This window comes from Streptopelia decaocto (genome assembly GCF_964273445.1).
Source record: "Streptopelia decaocto genome assembly, chromosome: 3".
Lineage (NCBI taxonomy): Eukaryota > Metazoa > Chordata > Aves > Columbiformes > Columbidae > Streptopelia > Streptopelia decaocto.
Genome location: NC_138656.1, coordinates 73,200,412 through 73,217,363, shown reverse-complemented (window position 1 = coordinate 73,217,363; position 16,952 = coordinate 73,200,412). Strand labels below are relative to the sequence as shown.

At 39.9% G+C, this 16,952-nt stretch overlaps 2 protein-coding genes across 3 annotated transcripts in view; one reads left to right on the top strand and one right to left on the bottom strand.

The window, feature by feature from the left end:
* Window positions 1-5,553, bottom strand: part of AK9 (adenylate kinase 9) — a 71,763-nt gene extending 66,210 nt beyond the window's left edge. The window contains exons 1-3 of the mRNA XM_082047680.1: window positions 5,190-5,553; window positions 3,876-4,005; window positions 2,415-2,478 (exon numbers count right to left, since the gene is read on the bottom strand). Of these exons, the coding sequence (XP_081903806.1) occupies window positions 2,415-2,478; window positions 3,876-3,992 (181 nt within the window). The 5' untranslated portion in view covers window positions 3,993-4,005; window positions 5,190-5,553. The remainder of the gene's footprint in view (window positions 1-2,414; window positions 2,479-3,875; window positions 4,006-5,189) is intronic.
* Window positions 5,554-5,661: 108 nt separating this feature from the next.
* The window catches only part of FIG4 (FIG4 phosphoinositide 5-phosphatase), a 68,895-nt gene continuing 57,604 nt past the window's right edge, over window positions 5,662-16,952 (top strand). For both annotated transcript variants that reach the window (XM_082047864.1, XM_082047863.1), the window contains exons 1-3: window positions 5,662-5,880; window positions 14,152-14,250; window positions 15,287-15,410. In XM_082047864.1, coding sequence (XP_081903990.1) covers window positions 5,815-5,880; window positions 14,152-14,250; window positions 15,287-15,410 — 289 coding nt within the window. In that variant the 5' untranslated portion in view covers window positions 5,662-5,814. The remainder of the gene's footprint in view (window positions 5,881-14,151; window positions 14,251-15,286; window positions 15,411-16,952) is intronic.

Below are 16,952 nucleotides of genomic sequence, written 5' to 3'. Positions count from 1 at the left end.
TAGGCCAAGGAAAGGTCCTGAAGCCAGATGGCTCATGCCTATACAGCTACAATATTTCTCCCCAGAACACAGTGGCTGTTTTCAAACTACTCCTACTAGTAATGATACCTGTCTCACTCACTGTCCTTCATATCACGAATGTGTGTGTTTAGGAGAGCATCATTTGCCATGGGCCCCAACTGAGACAGGGAATGTACTAACAAACAACACAGAAACTGAAAATCAGAGCTCTACATGGACCCTTGCCCTGTTTTATTCATTAATATTGTCCTCATTGGATAAATGGATAGAAAGTATTTTGTCCAATTAAAAAGACTGTGAACACCTTTCCTATTTCATAATTATCCAACTTTGATTAGTTGGAACAAGTCCAGTGAGGGGTACCAAGATGATTAAAAGTGCTGAACATACTAGAAGCCAAAAGAACTGGCCTTGTTCAGCCTGGAGAAAACAGAACAGCTTTGATTGCTACCTATAACGACTTAATGGGAAGGCACAAAGACAGAACCACTGTCTTCACAGAAGTGCATCTGGGACAGGAAGCAACAGACACAAGTAGGAACATGAGAAATTTCAATGGGGTAATTAGGAAGCAGTTTTTAGTCATGAAGGTGGTTGGACAATGGGAAGTGTTGCCCGGAGAGGTGGTGGAGTCTCCATCCTTGGAGATATTCCAGACTCAACTGGACACAGCCCTGAACAACCTTCTCTGGCTGACAATGCTTTGAGTAGAAGGTTGGACTCAGTAACCTCTGGAGGTCTTTCTTAGCTATATTATTGTGGGTTTGTATGTTGAATTTGTTTCTTTCTTTTTTGATGTGGAAAATTTTAAAAAAAGCTATTAGCAGAAGTTGAAGGAATGCGAGTGTCTACACGTGTGCGTACACTAGACAAACGAAGATTAAAAGATTTATCATGAGCAAAAGAAGAAAAGAATAATTCTCTGATTCTACCAGAAATAAGGCATAAAAATGCAAAAAGTGGGGTTTACATCAGTCACTAATAAAAACTTTCTAATGGTAAAGACTGTGTTACAGAGATAGACTGCCTGGAAATTAAAAAAAAAAAAAAATAAAAATATATACATATAGTAATGGTTTAGATACCTTCAGTGAGTGAGTCAGCTTAAGTACATTCCTAAGGTCCCTTCTGATTTTGGTCTGATCTATGTTTTAGACCAGGTATTAATTTGTTTGTTAGACAATCCCATGAATTAAAAAGCTTATATCTACATAAGTCAAAAAAGACCATTATTTAAACTGAATTTTACCATATCAAAATAAGATAAAGACACTTCATTTGATAAATAAGCCTGTGTATTCATAGGAATATGAAGTGTTACACCATCCATTAGAGGGCTATTATTAGAACAACTGTACACACATACACTATAAAATCAGGTTTATAATTTGTTGTGCGGAGGCACTCAAGAAATTGCTTCATAGTTAAGATTAATATGTGCTTTCTTTTCTTCTACTTAAAAATATCATATTATTATGTGCTTTCTTCTACTTAAAACTATCATATTAGCCCTCAAAGCAGTAGGACAAGTCTGGTGGAAATGTTTTATTTTTTCATTTAAAAAAAAAGCGAATTAAGCAAGATTTGTGAATTATAATGTCACAGATACAAAAATATTACCAGGCCTGTAAAAAAATACACATTTTAATTCTTTTAGTTGCTGCTGACAAAATTAGTACAAAAGAAAACTGCCAGAGACTTATTTTTTGTAGCAACCTATTTTCCCACTGAGGTGTCTCAAAATAAAAAAAAAAAAAAAAGAAAAGAAAAAAAAAAAAAAGAAAAATCTCTAGTGATGCATTGATAGGGAGTAAGATAATGTTGTAAGCAAAAGGTTTTACTCTACAGACCTTGAAAAATCTTCAATGAGACAGACTGTCAGAAATTGACAGGGATAAGCTTAGACAATTAAATGATATCTTGTATTCCAGTAAACACATGGAGGGAGAAATTAACTATATCTTATGAAATAAGCCATCAGATATTTTTGTTTTAGAAATTTGAAAGTGCCAGCTCCCATTCCTTCCACTATTACTCATGCTGATACAGAAATCTCTGTGCTCTCTGCAATTCAATGAGTTACCTCCATGTGAACAAGAATCACCTTAAAGGACTAGAAAAGAATTTGATTACTATGTGTTACATGTATCCCCTTCCAAAAAAAACCCAAAACAAAACAAAAAGGAGAGGAAAGTTATTTTTCTAAGCCTCTCTGTAACTAAAAGGCTGTTTTTCAGCAATTGCATTTCTGGCAAAATGGTTACTTAGTCCTTATCAGTAGTCTTTACTGCAATCAGAAGCATGCCATTTTGAATTACATCGAACAGAAAAGATATTATAAACCAAAAGACAATACAAAGCGATGTAATATTCCCAATATAGTGTATGTTTACCTTCTATGCAAATGCATTTCCACATTTCTGCTAGCTTTCTAGCTAATGTTTTCTTTCCAGAGCCCTTAAAATGAAAAATACACACTTAAATAGGCAGAAGGAAACAACAACAACCAAACATACTACACAATGAAGAATATCTTCTCATATGATAAAACCAACTAAAAGCCACCATTAGGATTAGGGCCTCTGAGTTATGCACTGGGTAAACATAAAAACTCTTTTTAATATGATCCTCTATTTCACACTGCTTCGCATTGCTGATATACTGTTACTGTCCTTTGCAGTTAATTATCTCCGAAGTAATTATACTGAATTTATTTCTAAGTAACTCTGTCTAAAACTCAGCTATGATTTGCCCACAAATTCCTATGAGAAACTCTTCAGGACTGAAATTTATTATCTTCAGCCTCCAAGCAAATTATGAAGCAAACCCGTTCAGCCATTTCTGAGTAAGACACATAGGGATAGCATTCTTTCACTAAAACAATGAATATGTAAAAATCGCCCTTGTTAGTCCACAAATCTGTTTTAGATACTAACAAAATATTTATCACTTACATGAATTCTGAGGAACCAACATAACCAGGAGTAATGAGGCATCTAAGAGTACAGCTACCTGAATGTGACTTTGCAAAACACACCATCTTCCACCCTTAGGATTATGCCCTTTTTTCCCAGGGCATACAAGACCTTCTTTGACAGTCTATTTACCCTAGATAAATTTTGTAATTGAAAAATAGTAAAAAAAAACACTAATAAATCATATTCTCAGTGTGTCAGCAAACACTCCAGTCTACTCATGTTTTTAACTTAAAAGACATATCTTAAATAAGATAGATGCTCTACACATCAGCCATATTAAAAAAATATATTATAATAAATATAGAATATTTAATTCCTTGCCCTCCTGACCAGGCCTGTGCAATTTCAACCCTTTGTTAAAATTTGTTTCAATATCAAGCATCTACTGAAGGCAATGATCGCAGACACCTTGGTGGAGTTCACTTATTCCCAAATATATGACATATAATGACATCAAAGTTCATTTAAATATTTCATATCTCATTGCATGTCTGTTAGTCAGTACATCAACCTGAAGGTTCTTTCATGCCTATTTGTCTTGAATCTGTCAAGTTTTTTAAAAGTTATAATACTGAAATAACATAAAAACAATCCAATTGCCAATGTGAAAAAAGAAGAAACTTTTTGAGCAACATGTAACTTTTATTTACAGTAATAACACTTGTAATTGTAATCAGCTAGTCACTCAGGCCAAAAATTGGCCTCATTAAATGAGATCAGAATATTTACCACATTCTGCAGGATTTGCAAAAACGGAAAAGATAAAAAAGTAGGCATTTGATCTTTTTGGCAGTGTCACTAAACAAAGGTTTTGAAAGGCAAAGTAAAATTGTCTGCAGAATTTCTGAAGAAAAAAATGTCTGTCAGACATCTTACTGGCTTTCCAAGGACAATTAAGCAAGTGGGCTTGGACAACAGAAAGGATTTTTCAGCTTCATCTTCATCAAAGATGTCTGCAAAGGGCTGAGTTTGTTTCTCATCTTGTGAAGCCATAAGTTATCTAAGACTAGGAGGAAAAAAAAAGCTTGTTATAAAATACAGTAGCTTATATGTGGTTAAAATGACACATAATGAAAAATATAACTGAATAATAATGTGATACAAGGCAAATAGCTTTTTAACAAAAGCTGTTATAAGAAGAAAAAGCATTTAGAGAACATAGACAATGCACTAGGAATTGCTTCCAAAAAATAAGGGATTGTTTGAACTACCCCCAATCCTCAGCTGCAACTATATAGAGGTTGATAATGATTCTTCCTGACTCTCAAACGGACTGTAGCGCTTTTTTAAACAGCATGCAGTTGTTTCAGTGCCTTTTCCTTCCTGTTCCAATTACTATAGTTGTAACTTCTCTCTGGTCCCTGAAATGGGCCATGGTCTTGCCAACGCCCTCTGTGTGTGAGCTTCAGACACAGAAGAGCCCCATCATGGTCAGTGGAAGTACTTGCTGTCTCCATGGCTAGGTATGTGAACAAGGCTTTGAAGAATCAAATCACGGTTCACAACCTGTTCTGTAATCCTCTCATAAATCCCAACTCTCCCAGGACTGCAAGAGATCGCACATCTATGCAACAACGTGAAACAGAAACAAGTTTCTAATTCAAGTGAGCTGGAGCAAATTACAGATGGGCCTTTCCAACAAACAGAGCCCAAAAACATGAAGCGTGGTTTGAAGGTGGCAAAACAAAACCTCATTTGCTTTGGAGGGCCACTTAAGTCTCAACTCCCCAACCTCCAGTCATTTTTAAATTAAAAAATTAAAAAAAAAAAAGATTAAAAAATTCCACTTCAGGATGAATATCTGAAAAGTTTGTTTTGAAACATCAAACTGAAACTTTATGACACTTTCAGAATAAGACCTTCTGTACACTAGGGACAGTATTTTAATATTAAAAAAAACCACCACCACCCACAAATCAACCCTCCCCTTCTCTCACGGGAACTCACTGGCTGAACTTTACCTGGCATTTCCAGCAGTTTCACTCCTTCCCAAACCTTCCCAGTTAATGGGCGGTTTCCTAATTACAAAAAACAACCCAACCAAATAAATAAACCAGATCCCCCTACCCTGACCAAGAGCCTGGCGGGGCCTTGTTTCCCCCCGTGACTGGCAGGACAAAGACGATACCCCGCTCTGCGCCCCTCAGGAACGGGGCGGGCCGCGGAGGAGGGGAAGACAACGGCACTTACGTTGAGCGAAGTGCGGCGGGATGGGGGCAGAGAGAAGGCACAACGGCCGCCGCACGCAGTCCCTGTGTCCCCTGTAACCCGGGCAACCGGAGAGCACCGCCCCCTTCCCTTCGTTCCACCTCCCTTATTTTCGCCCCGCCCCCTCAGAAGGGGGATGAAGGCGGAGAACCGGCCGCCCCCGGCGCAAGGCGGGGGGACTTTGGGAGCTGTTCCTGGTGCTGACTCTGCGTGGGGACCTGCCCGCTGCGCGTCGCAACCCCCAACGAGCGGGCCCCGGCGGGAGCAGCGGCTGACAGCGCCGCCGCTGCTGCTGCCGCCGCCTCGCCTGCCCCGGTCCGGGGAGCTGCAGCGCTGAGGGGCCAAGCGTGAGGCGGCTCCACCGCCCCCTCAGGCGGCGGCGCAGGCGCTCTCTCTCGCCCGCCCGTGGAGGCGCCTGCGCGGTGGCGTGCTGGCACTTCCGGCTTCTCCCCGTCCCGGCAGCAGGCCGGTGGAGTCCGTCCCCCGTCCCGTTGTGTCCCTGCGCTCCGGCAGGAGCTCGGCTTCTCCCTCGGCTGCTGTCGGGCAGCCCCCGCTGCCCCCGCCGTGCCTCAGGGTCGGGGCAAGGCCCGAGCCCTGCGCGGCCGCCATGCCGGCCGCCGCCGCCCCCATGATCAGCTCAGTGCAGAAGCTGGTGCTGTATGAGACCAGGGCTGTAAGTAGCGTCTGCCCCGCCGCTCCCGGGGGCGGGGAGGAGCCCCCCGGGCGGGCTCCGCGCTGGGGGCTGCCGCTCCGCGCTGGGGCAGAGCGGGAGGTGTCCCTGCTGCCCTGTCCGGGGCTGCTGCCTTTGCTGGCCTGCCGCTTGCCAAAACACTGCTCCTTATCCTTCTCGCTTTTATTTATTTATTTTTCCCTGTCACACATCCAAAATATATGAATAACCAAAGAAAAGCTTTTAAAATTCTTGGCTTCACCGCGTCTCTGCCTCGTCTGATTTAACCTAAGTGCTGTTAGTCTGACCTAAGCACTTTTGAAGCACTCAAGTCTAGGCCGAGCTACACACACGGTGCTGTGAGCTCAAGCCCCCGGGCAAGGGGACAGCATCGAGGCTGCCGGGGGGACAAGTTTAGCCCCCCCCCAATGCTGCTGCTGTTAGTGTGTGCACAGTGACCTGTGTGGTTTCTTTGTGTTGCTGTTGTTAACAGTGCTGGCTGGTGCCATGGTGAATGAAAACTGGGCAGCTGGAGTTGTACAGAACTAAAGAATTAAGATTTGAATTAAGAATTTAAACAGGGTGGCTGAAGTGGTTGCCCCCCTGCACCTGTCTGTTTACAGCTGCTGAGAGATTTCAGTTCTCATCGGCTGAATGGGCTTGTGGAGCAACTTCCAGAGTTTTCAGTCTGACCTCTGGAAGGAAGCTGTTGAAGATTTTTAGCATTTTTTAATATTCTATTGGAGAAACTGTAGGGATGTGCTATTCACAGTACTTTTTGCCGTGGGCAATGAGGATTCTGAGGTTTGAGTGGTATTTGCTTCTTTAAACATGTGATGAGCATCATGCGTGTGTCAGAATCCGGTTCTTGGTGTAAATAATCTGAGGTAATACCGCTGTGTTTATCATCCTTTAGCTTCCAATCAAATTTCTCTGTGCAATTTCTTTTGTTTCATAGTGTGTTGTTTTTTCACTTAAGGTAGTTTTGGATAGAGCTAGGTACCGTGGCTTTAAATGCAACAATTATCTCTAGTTCTAAGTTCAGATGTTACCTATAGTAACAGAAAGATAGTTTTTGCACTGAAGTCAGTGTAGCCTCTTGAAAATATACAAAAATGGCAGATTAAAACATGCAGAATTACTGGAACTAGTAAATTGAAAAATTTGGATTACTCTTGCTTTCCAGAATGTTACTTGTTTTCACCTAGGCCTACCTAAAAGAATTTTGATGGCTACGTTAATCTTCTTTCTCAGCATTGCTGGAAAACACTTTTTGTTGTTTTATTTTCAGCTAAGTTATTGCTATATGGGAGATGGGCAATGGAGAAACAAGTACAAGGACAATATTACACTTTAGGGTTCTGTCAGCTAGCCAAAATTCTCTAGGCCTCTCAAGTTGATCCTGTTGGTTCAGGAACCACAGTCTTTCACATCGGCTAGTGGCAGCTGGCAACATCTGCCTGTATGAGTGAGTTTACCAACACTTTGCTGCATTCACATTTCAGTAAGGGGCAGATCCAGCAGTCCTGCTTACAGCAGGAGACAAAAGGATTTGGATGAGCTATGGGAGGCAGTGGTTTGCGGATCAGCATGAGCTGTTTGAAATGTCTCAGCTGAGTAATGGTGTCTCAAAGCCATTTATTCAGTCACTTCTTGTGGGTGATGAAAACGGAGTATTTTCCCTAGGTGTGGTTATATTCTTACTTAAAAAATAAAAAAGTGCAAATTGCAGTGCTTCAAGTTTTGATTCTGAAAATGTACTCCTTTTTTTCAAAAGGAAAAATGCTATAGGAATTATTTTGGAGTAACTATTTGAAAAGTGTTGATGCACACTCGTGTAGGTTAGAAGGGACTTCTGGAGATCATCTAGTCCAGCCCCCTGCTCAAAGCAGCTTCAAGGAGAGCATGATGTCAGGGTTGTATCCAGCTGAGTTTTGAATATCTCCAAGTACTGAGATTTCACAGCCTCTGTAGAAAACATGTTTTAGTGCTTGACCACCCTGATTTTTTTTAAGTTTTTTTTTTTTTAAAGGGAGAGAAATTTCTTATATTAAGTTGGAATTCTACATGTTTCAACTTGTATCTGTTGCATCTTGTCCATCCACTGTTCACCTCTTGGAAGACTTTGGCTCTGTCTTATCTATGCCTTCTTGTTAGATAGTTTTAGACAGCAATAAGATCCTGCTACAGTGTAAGCACATGACACCTGGAGTTATGTCAGATATGGGGCAACATGAAACCATGTCCTAAGATTCCTTGTGGAGACCTTGAGTGGGTGAAGAAGGGGTGAATTAAGTTGGCAGTGGTGGGAGGAACAGTTAATTTACGCTGATCACGCTGCTTATTGCTGTAAACCCCCTCTATGTTGAAGGAGGAACACATGAAATGGATCAGAAAGTAGAAATGGTTTAGGGAGATGGTGTTTGGTGGTGTTGTGGTTTTTGGGGGATTTTTTTTTTTTGCTGGTCGATTTTGGGGTTTTTTTTGAGTTAAGCATTATTTAAATCAGACAGGAAAGGCTCTGGTAGCATTATTGGAGTCAAACACGAAAGACTTCTAGAGGTGAGGAGAACTGAATTCACAGTGTCAGTTGAAGCAACAGAGAATAAAATTCTGCATTTTCTATTAACGTTTATATTTAGGGTAATTGCTGAGGCCTACCTTTTAAACTGATGCTTTGCGTCAATAAATACCATGGAGATGTGAATATCATCTCCTGTTTGTCCTAGGGAGTTGAGGGTTTGTTTAGAAGTAGTAAAAAAAATGAACTGAAACAGTTGTATTCAGATCAATGCCAATTATCTTTCATTTTATGCATATATTTACTGCTGAAACACACGCCAGAGGGCAGTAAAGATATTTCAACAATATGACAAATAAGAAACAAAATATATTTTCCTTTCTTATTCAGGACAAGATGGAACTTTTGTGTATCCCTCAAATGAAGTCCACCTGAAAACTGTAGGTTAGTTTGTTAGAAATTGTCATTCCCCTGAGGTGACATGACATTGAACAAGTCAATTTGTGCCATCTCTATAAAAGCAAATCACTTGCCTATCTTCCAGAGTATTATGAGGCTTAATTAACATTTTTTTATTCTAATCAGGTTCCTCTACAGTCATGATCTCCACAGTACCCAACTGACTTGTACAAGCTTATTAAGCAATGTGACTAGCATAATTACCTGTAGATTTTTCTACCCTTTCACCCAGGGGAAATTATGTGGGGGTTTTGGGGGTCATTTTCCCCAAGTCAGGTCTGTTTTGCCTGTGTAAGTTAATGGTAGCCAATCTCTCTGTCCTTACCTCGACCCATCACCTTCTCCATCTTATTTTCTCTGCCTGTCCTGATGAGGAGGGGCAGTGAGAGGGCGGCTGGGGGTCTGGCGGCTGGTGGAGCTCAACCCACCACGCTTGCTTAGGGCTTGTGCTTTTAGACACATCTATGGGCTCAGCAGGTATTTTTTTGCAAGCATTTTGAAGTTCTTAAATGTTTTCTTTATGCTATTTGCAGGTTTAAAATTTGGTTGCATTAGTGCACTGATGTATTTTTCAAGTAACTTTTAGTGTGTTTTCACTTTTTTTTTCTGCTGATTAAGCTGTGTGAAATAAATTCTTCACAGTGCTAACACTTCTTAATGATAATTAGTCTATACAAAGAAGCAAATCATAGTGTTAGACCAGGAGTTCTAGGAAGTAATCTTCTGCCCACAATTACTTTTTTTTTTTTTTTAAGAATGTTTGATTTCAGAACTATTACCTTGCCATTATATACAACAATTTGCAGTAAGAAGTTTTTTGTTTTGTTTAGACTCCTTTTAGAAGAAGCTATTTTTATTGATTTGGCTGAATCAAAAGATTGATAAAAGAGGATATAAAGCCTTTCAATTAGATTGCTTTCATTAAAACTCAGTCCCAGGTGGAAGTGACTAATGATTGTTTCTATCTTGTGGTTGCTTAGTGATAATTGTGCAATAAATTAAGCTTCAGTCCAGATCTCATAGGCATGTACCTGCATGGTGCACTGCAGTGGTTGGTAAAGTGCACTTGTTAGCAAGTGTCAGCCAAGGCCAAGGGCAGACTAAACCTGGAAACAGGGTGTTTCAGGTGATGGTTGAAGGATTTCGGCAGAGCAGTATGAGGAGGTCTGCGCTGCTTCTCCTTGAGAACTGCTCTGTTGAGAAAGTACTTTGTTGGTCAAGGTTGTCTCTTTACCTAAATGCAGTGGCTTTGCTGTGGAGTGGAATTGCTTGAGACATTTGGAAAATGCTTCAATTTATGCAGCTCAACTTAGTAATAAATAAAATAAGAGAATAAGGATAGAACCTCTCAGAAAGGTTTCCGTAGCTTACCTGTGGATTCTCATTTCTGCTGCTGTAATGATTTCTGTTAATCAAAATAGTAGTAAACAGTACAGTGCATTTAGGTTTGATTAATTTTACAATTACATTACAACCTCAGAAATTAATTTGTTTGATGATACATGCTCAGTGTTGTGTTGATTTGGTATTATTCTTTGTTCTTTCCTAGTATTCATGTAATAGCAAATTTAATTGTGGTACTTGTCACTGATACGGTTTTATTTGTGGTTCGTATCTTCCAGTAAGACAGATTGATTTATTCATTAGATGCATAAATTAGGTAGCAGAAACAGCTAATGCTGAAATGTCTTTTTTGCTAATTTTTTTATTGTTAGTTTTCATCTCATCTTTGTTTTCATTTTAGACCTTGAAGTTTGGGTGCGAGCTGGTATATCATATAATTTTTCAAGTAATTCTGGGATTGTTGATTGTTAGCCTGTCCTGAAGCCTTCCCAAGCAGAAGTCTAATTTTGGGTTCCTAGTTTTTAGGACTTGTCCAAATTCAGAAGTTTTTTGCAGATGCTTCACTTCTTTATTACTTTCACATGAATATCCTCTTAATGTGCAGCTGGTAGGATTCCCATTTGCTAAACTGAGATTTCACATTGTCTGGCTTTCTAAGAAAGTGGCTTCTTTATGTCTGTTGGTGTGGGGTTTTAGTTCTGTTTTCAGCTGACCTTCCTTAGTGCATTACACAGCCTAGCTTTCTGGTTTAAAAGAAAAACTAAAAATTAGTCCTTAAAGGACTTCAAAGAGAGCTTGTTAAGTACCATTTATTGTGGTGGTTGCTACCATAGTCTGCAGATACCATAACTATAGCAGCTGCCCAGCTGATGTGAGGGTTGCATTCCTCATAGCACTTCCTTGTGTTTTATTCATCTATTAAAATGGAAATTGAGAAGTATCCAACTGAGCTTCCTCAGTAATAGTGTTTGCAACTCTATATACTTCTCTCTTTCTGTGTGTCATGTGCCATGTTCTAATTTTAAATGTGGTTTTTGGTCCAGACTGCTCTTTGGACAAGTATCTTAAAGTCGTACTGTTCTATTATAATTTTATATATATATATGGTTTGTCTGTAAGCATAGGTGTCACTTTGAGAAGAAATTATGCTCATTTAATGAGCTGGACCCAGAGGGAAATCACTAAGCTGTATTGCAGTATTATTGACCACTTAGATTTGTTTAGCTTTAATTAATTAACAATTTTCTCCAAACAGAGAAGCAGCACTCTCAAAATGCAAACTCACTTATCATCTGTGTATTATGAATGAGTATGATATTGCCCTCTGCCTGTTCACCTTCCACTTCATGAAGAAAAAGATAGTATGATGGTGTGCTCCAAGCAGGTGTCTGTCTTGTTGGTGTAGTGGTTCTCACTGGTGGGTGACACCCACTGAGACTACATCTGGAATATTGTGTCCAGTTCTGGTTCCCCTCAGTTCCAGAAGGACAGGGAACTGCTGGAGAGAGTCCAGCACAGGGCAACAAATATGTTTAAGGGAGTGGAGCATCTCCCTTAGGAGGAAAGGCTGAGGGAGCTGGGGCTCTTTAGTTTGGAGGAGACTGAGGGGTGACCTCATTAATGTTTACAAATATGTAAAGGGTGAGTGTCATGAGGGTGGAGCCAGGCTCTTCTTGGTGACAACCAATGGTAGGACAAGGGGCAGTGGGTACAAACTGGAACACAGGAGGTTCCACTTAAATATGAGAAGAAACTTCTTCTCAGTGAGGGTGACAGAGCACTGGAACAGGCTGCCCAGGGAGGTTGTGGAGTCTCCTACTCTGGAGACATTCAAGACCTGCCTGGACACATTCCTGTGTAACCTCATCTAGGTGTTCCTGCTCCGGCAGGGGGATTGGACTAGATGATCTTTTGAGGTCCCTTCCAATCCCTAACATTCTGTGATTCTGTGACACCAGCAGAAGAGCCCTGTCCACCACCTTTGTGCCATTTGGTACCCTGCAGTGGAGGCTCTGACCTGTTCCTTGTCATTGTGATTTCCCTCTTGGGAAGCTCCGACCATGGCACTGCGGGGGCTCCTGCAGAAGGTGCTGGGATGGGGCTGGTGGGAGCCTGGGCTGTGCACAGCAGCTCATCCCCGCTGAAAAAACAGGAGGAAACAGTGTCCTGGGCCAAAGTGCTGCCTCGAAGGCTTTGGTGAGAGGGTAGTGCAATGGCAAATGACTGAAAGTCCTTCTTTACTATCATTTAGGAGTAAATAGCAAAACTTGCCACTCAGTAGGCACTGTAGAATCATAGAATCGTTTTGGCTGGAAGAGACCCTCAGGATCATCAAGTCCAACTGTAACCTAACTCTAGCACTAAACCACGTCCCTAAAAGCCTTGTCTAAACACCTTTTAAACACCTCCAGGGTTGGTGACTCCACACCACTTCCCTCGGCAGCCTGTTCCAATGTTACTGTAATGTCAGTGTGCAAGGTGGAGCCAGGAGTTGGTGGTGTTACTTTTTATAGCTCAAAGTTAAGTATTTTGTTTTCCTTTTTAGAGCTTGCTGGCTATCTAGATGTTTTTCTGATTTCAAGGAAGGTGAAGAGGGCTTTAAGTTATTACTTCACCTTAAATATTTTGTCATTTCAGATGTTTCTTAATGTCTAATTGGGATAAATTACAAAATTCTGAGTTTTGTTTGAATGTTATTATTTATTTCCTATATCACATCTAAAATCCATGTGACATAAGAGCTGGTTGCATATATCCACATGAATTTGCCATGCTTTCCTGCTAGGCTGAGCATTATTAATGAGTTGCACCTCACTGTGTGGTAGCACCACACTGATTAAATGAATTAGAAAAATGAGTCAGTCCTGCAGCCTGTGCTTACTGTTAATTCCACTAAATGAAAAAATTCATTTATAGTTTGATTTCCATAAATGAGAAATAGACACATTATACAATTATCTGTGGTCTTTCGTATTTTAAATGAGGAATGAAGCTAGTAGTTTTTTTAAGAAGTAATATTTTTAACCAGCATGGCTGGTGCTATTAAACTTGAGTGTTGTGGAAGAGCATTGGTGAGAAGTTTATCATAGAAAATATAAATAAAAAAATGAAGAAAACTTGCAGTACCGAAGTACTTACAATTTTTCTGTGTTTAGTATGGACTAGGAAAGACTAGTTGGCAGAAGCAGCAATGGGGCTGCAATGTAACAACAGTAGTTCTAGACATAAAAAATTACAAACTGTGTGTATAAACCTCTGCTAAATTTTACAAAGCAAATGGGATGACAGTAATGGCTGGGGCAGAGCACAGTTGTACAGTGCCTGGTGTAAATAACATATTTTCCTCTTTAAACAGGTTTTCACCTTTCTTCAAGTTTTGCATTGTTTCCTCCATGTACAGTGGAGATAATGAGGTCTTTTAAGTTGTAAAGGTTGAGTGTATACATAACTTCCCTGAAGGGAAGTTATAGCCAGGTGGGGATTGGTCTCTTCTCCCAGGCAGTTAGCAATAGGACAAGGGGGCATGGGCTTAAGTTCTGCCAGGGGAAATTTAGGCTGGATATTAGAAATTCTTTATGGAGAGTGATCAGGCATTGGAATGGCCTGCCCAGGGAGGTGGTGGACTCACCATCCCTGGAGGTTTTTAAACTGAGATTGGACATGGCACTTAGTGCCATGATCTAGTAAATGGACTGAAGTTGGACCAATGGTTGGACTTGATGATCTCTGAGGTCTTTTCCAACCCACTCGATTCTGTGATTCTGTGATCATTAGGTGCTGATGTCTAAACCAGTTTACTCACAGTCCATATGGAATATTACATATTTGATGTTAATTGAAATGGATCTAGTCTAGAAACAATATAAATGGCATTGTTGATGACTTATGTTACAATGGGCTTTGGTTGCTTTATCTGGTATAAATATCTGACTTTTTTTTTTTAAATACAGCGTTATTTTCTTGTTGGAAGTAATCCCGCGGAGACCAAATACCGTGTTTTGAAAATAGATCGCACTGAACCAAAGGATTTGGTTGTAATTGATGACAAGGTGAGTGCCTCTCTATTCAGGGTTTTTTCAGTTGTTCCAAATAACACCGTTTATATTGAGCTGAGTTTAAATATTACATATTTAATCTGTTTCAACAAAGGTATGTTACAGAAGTGTAGAGTCACGTAACAGTTGAGGTTGGAGGTGATCTCTGGAGATTGTCTAGTTCTATGGCCACGCTCAGAGCAACGTCAACCGGATCAGATTGCTCAGGGCCATGCCCAGTTGCGTTTTGGATGTGGATGGAGATGCCACATCTCCAGTAACCTGTTCTGTTCAGCCATCCTCGCAGTAAAAGAACTTTTTCTTGTGTTCAAATGGAACTTCCCATTTTTGAATTTGTGCCTGTTGCCTCTTGTCCTTTGGACACCACTGAGAAGAGTCTACCTCAGACTCATTTATTCCCTTCTACCAGGTATTTACACACATTGATAAGATCCCGCCTGAGCTTTCTCTTCTGCAGGCTGATCAGTCCCAACTCTCTCAGCCTCCCCTCGTGTGTCATATGCAAACAGCATTAGCATGACTAGTTACAGCATGGGAGTGGCCACAAGATCTCCAAACAGCACATTCACTTCAATGACATTTTTCCCAGTTTTTCAGTTTATTACGTGTATGATCCCAGTGGTTTTCTTATGTTCAGCTATGCTGTTCTAAATGCGAAATACATTTAATTGCTATCTAGTAAAATTTTTAGTGTTTCCGATGTGCTATACTGAAGTAAAATACCGTGAGTTTTAATGTACACAATAGAATAAGACTTGATATCTTTCCAGGAAGTTTACAGTTTAAAATCTTAACACTTAAGATTTAGGAATGTTTTAATTCACATGTGAACATGACCATTTCCGTTGCAGTGAACAGTGAGTTTTGTGCTTAAAAAACTTGTTGTACTTGTTGTTAGGACTGAAACAGGAGAGAGAGGATGTAGAGCAGATGTTTTGTTTATTGTTTATTAAGTAAATTCTGCTATTCTCTGACATGAAACAGCATTTAGCTACCAAAGCAGTAACTTAAGTGACTTTTTGTTTTAAAGCATGTGTATACACAACAAGAGGTGAGGGAACTTCTTGGCCGTTTAGACCTGGGAAACAGAACAAAGATTGGGCAGAAGGGCTCTTCTGGGTTATCTCGAGCTGTCTCTGCTTTTGGTGTAGTAGGTAAGTGTGGGTATTGAGGGTTTTTTGTTTTCTTTTGGGGTTGGTTGGTTTGTTTTGTTGTTGTTTTTGTTTGTGTTTTTTGCTTTGTTTGTTTTTAGCTGAAGAGGAGTGAGAAATTTCATTCCAAAATATAAAAGAGTTTCTATGTATTTTGTGAAAACACATGGCCAGTACAGGGATGAGATTGCGTGTAACTAGTCTCTTCTTTGTTACTAAGGGAGAGATCTGGGAAATAGCCCAATTCTGTAAGCTTGGTTGAAGATCTCACCAAACTCAACTGATTGTAGGATTATTAGGTTTTAATTCTTCATCACAGACTATTCAGAAAGATGACTTTAATTTTCTTTTTGGTTAACTTTTTGCAGTGACATATTTACGTAGTCCTTTTTCATGTTTGATCAAATATAACTGACTGTTATGTCAACTGAATTTCAACTGCTGATCAGCTGTCCATAATCCTAGAGAATTACTTCAAGAATTTAATAGCTTCTAACCTCATCTGAAAGTCACTACTTTCCTCCCTGTTGTTAGATACTGAGGTCAATATATTGATGGGTCATGTGTCCAGAGTAAATGTTTAATGTGTATTCTGACAGCCCTCAAGAATACTTTGTGCTTTCTTTGCATCGATATACACCTGAACATCTAACTCTAAAGCTGCAGAAGAAGTGGAGAATGCAATTACTTGAAAAGATGCTCCTGAATTTTTGCATAACAACGAAAACATAATAAAATACTATTAGTATTCTAATCTAAAGTGACAGATTAAGCAAACTTTCTTCTATATTCTTTTTGCCCATGAAGCATTTTAGAATTTACCAATGGATCCACTTTTCAGAAATTCCTCAGATGAGGTTTATGTTCCTTCTTTATTTAAGAGTATTAATGATATGGGTAAACCTAATGAAGCTTCTAACAGTCTTGCAGCATTGGCTTTTTTTTGCACAAGCCATCAGTGCTCACTAGCAAAGTATGTGATAGAAAGTGATAGTGGTCAATGAAAATTTTCCATCCCATTTCTATGTTTGTTTATATGTACTCTTCATATCAGGAGAGTTTCTCTTCTGTAACTGGACAAATGTAGTGGTTATCAGATATGGTCTACTATTTCTAGATTATTTTTTAGAAGTAACATGCTCTCTTAGTGATCTTTCGGTTTTTAGTGTATATGTTTTAGATGTCTTCCATCTTGATCCTATCTAATCATATCTATATAAACATGTAATTTGAGGGAATGCAACTGGTTTTTATTTCTGCCTCCTGTCTCAGGCCAGGACAGGGCTATTTTTTGTAGAACTGGAAAGGACAGCTTTGTTCTGTTCTCTGGTTATTGCGTTAACCAGAGACAGTACATTTAGTGCCCTCAGAATGAGGGTGCTGATAGGCCAAGCTCTGGTTCACTGTATAGCATTTAAAAGTAGAAATGGCTTTTAAATGGAGAGAACCAGGCCAAGGGGAAAGGCTAGGTTCCTTATCAGATTTTGGTATAACATTTGGTGAAATTTAAAGTTCATGTAAGTGATTTTGGTACCTGGAGGATAC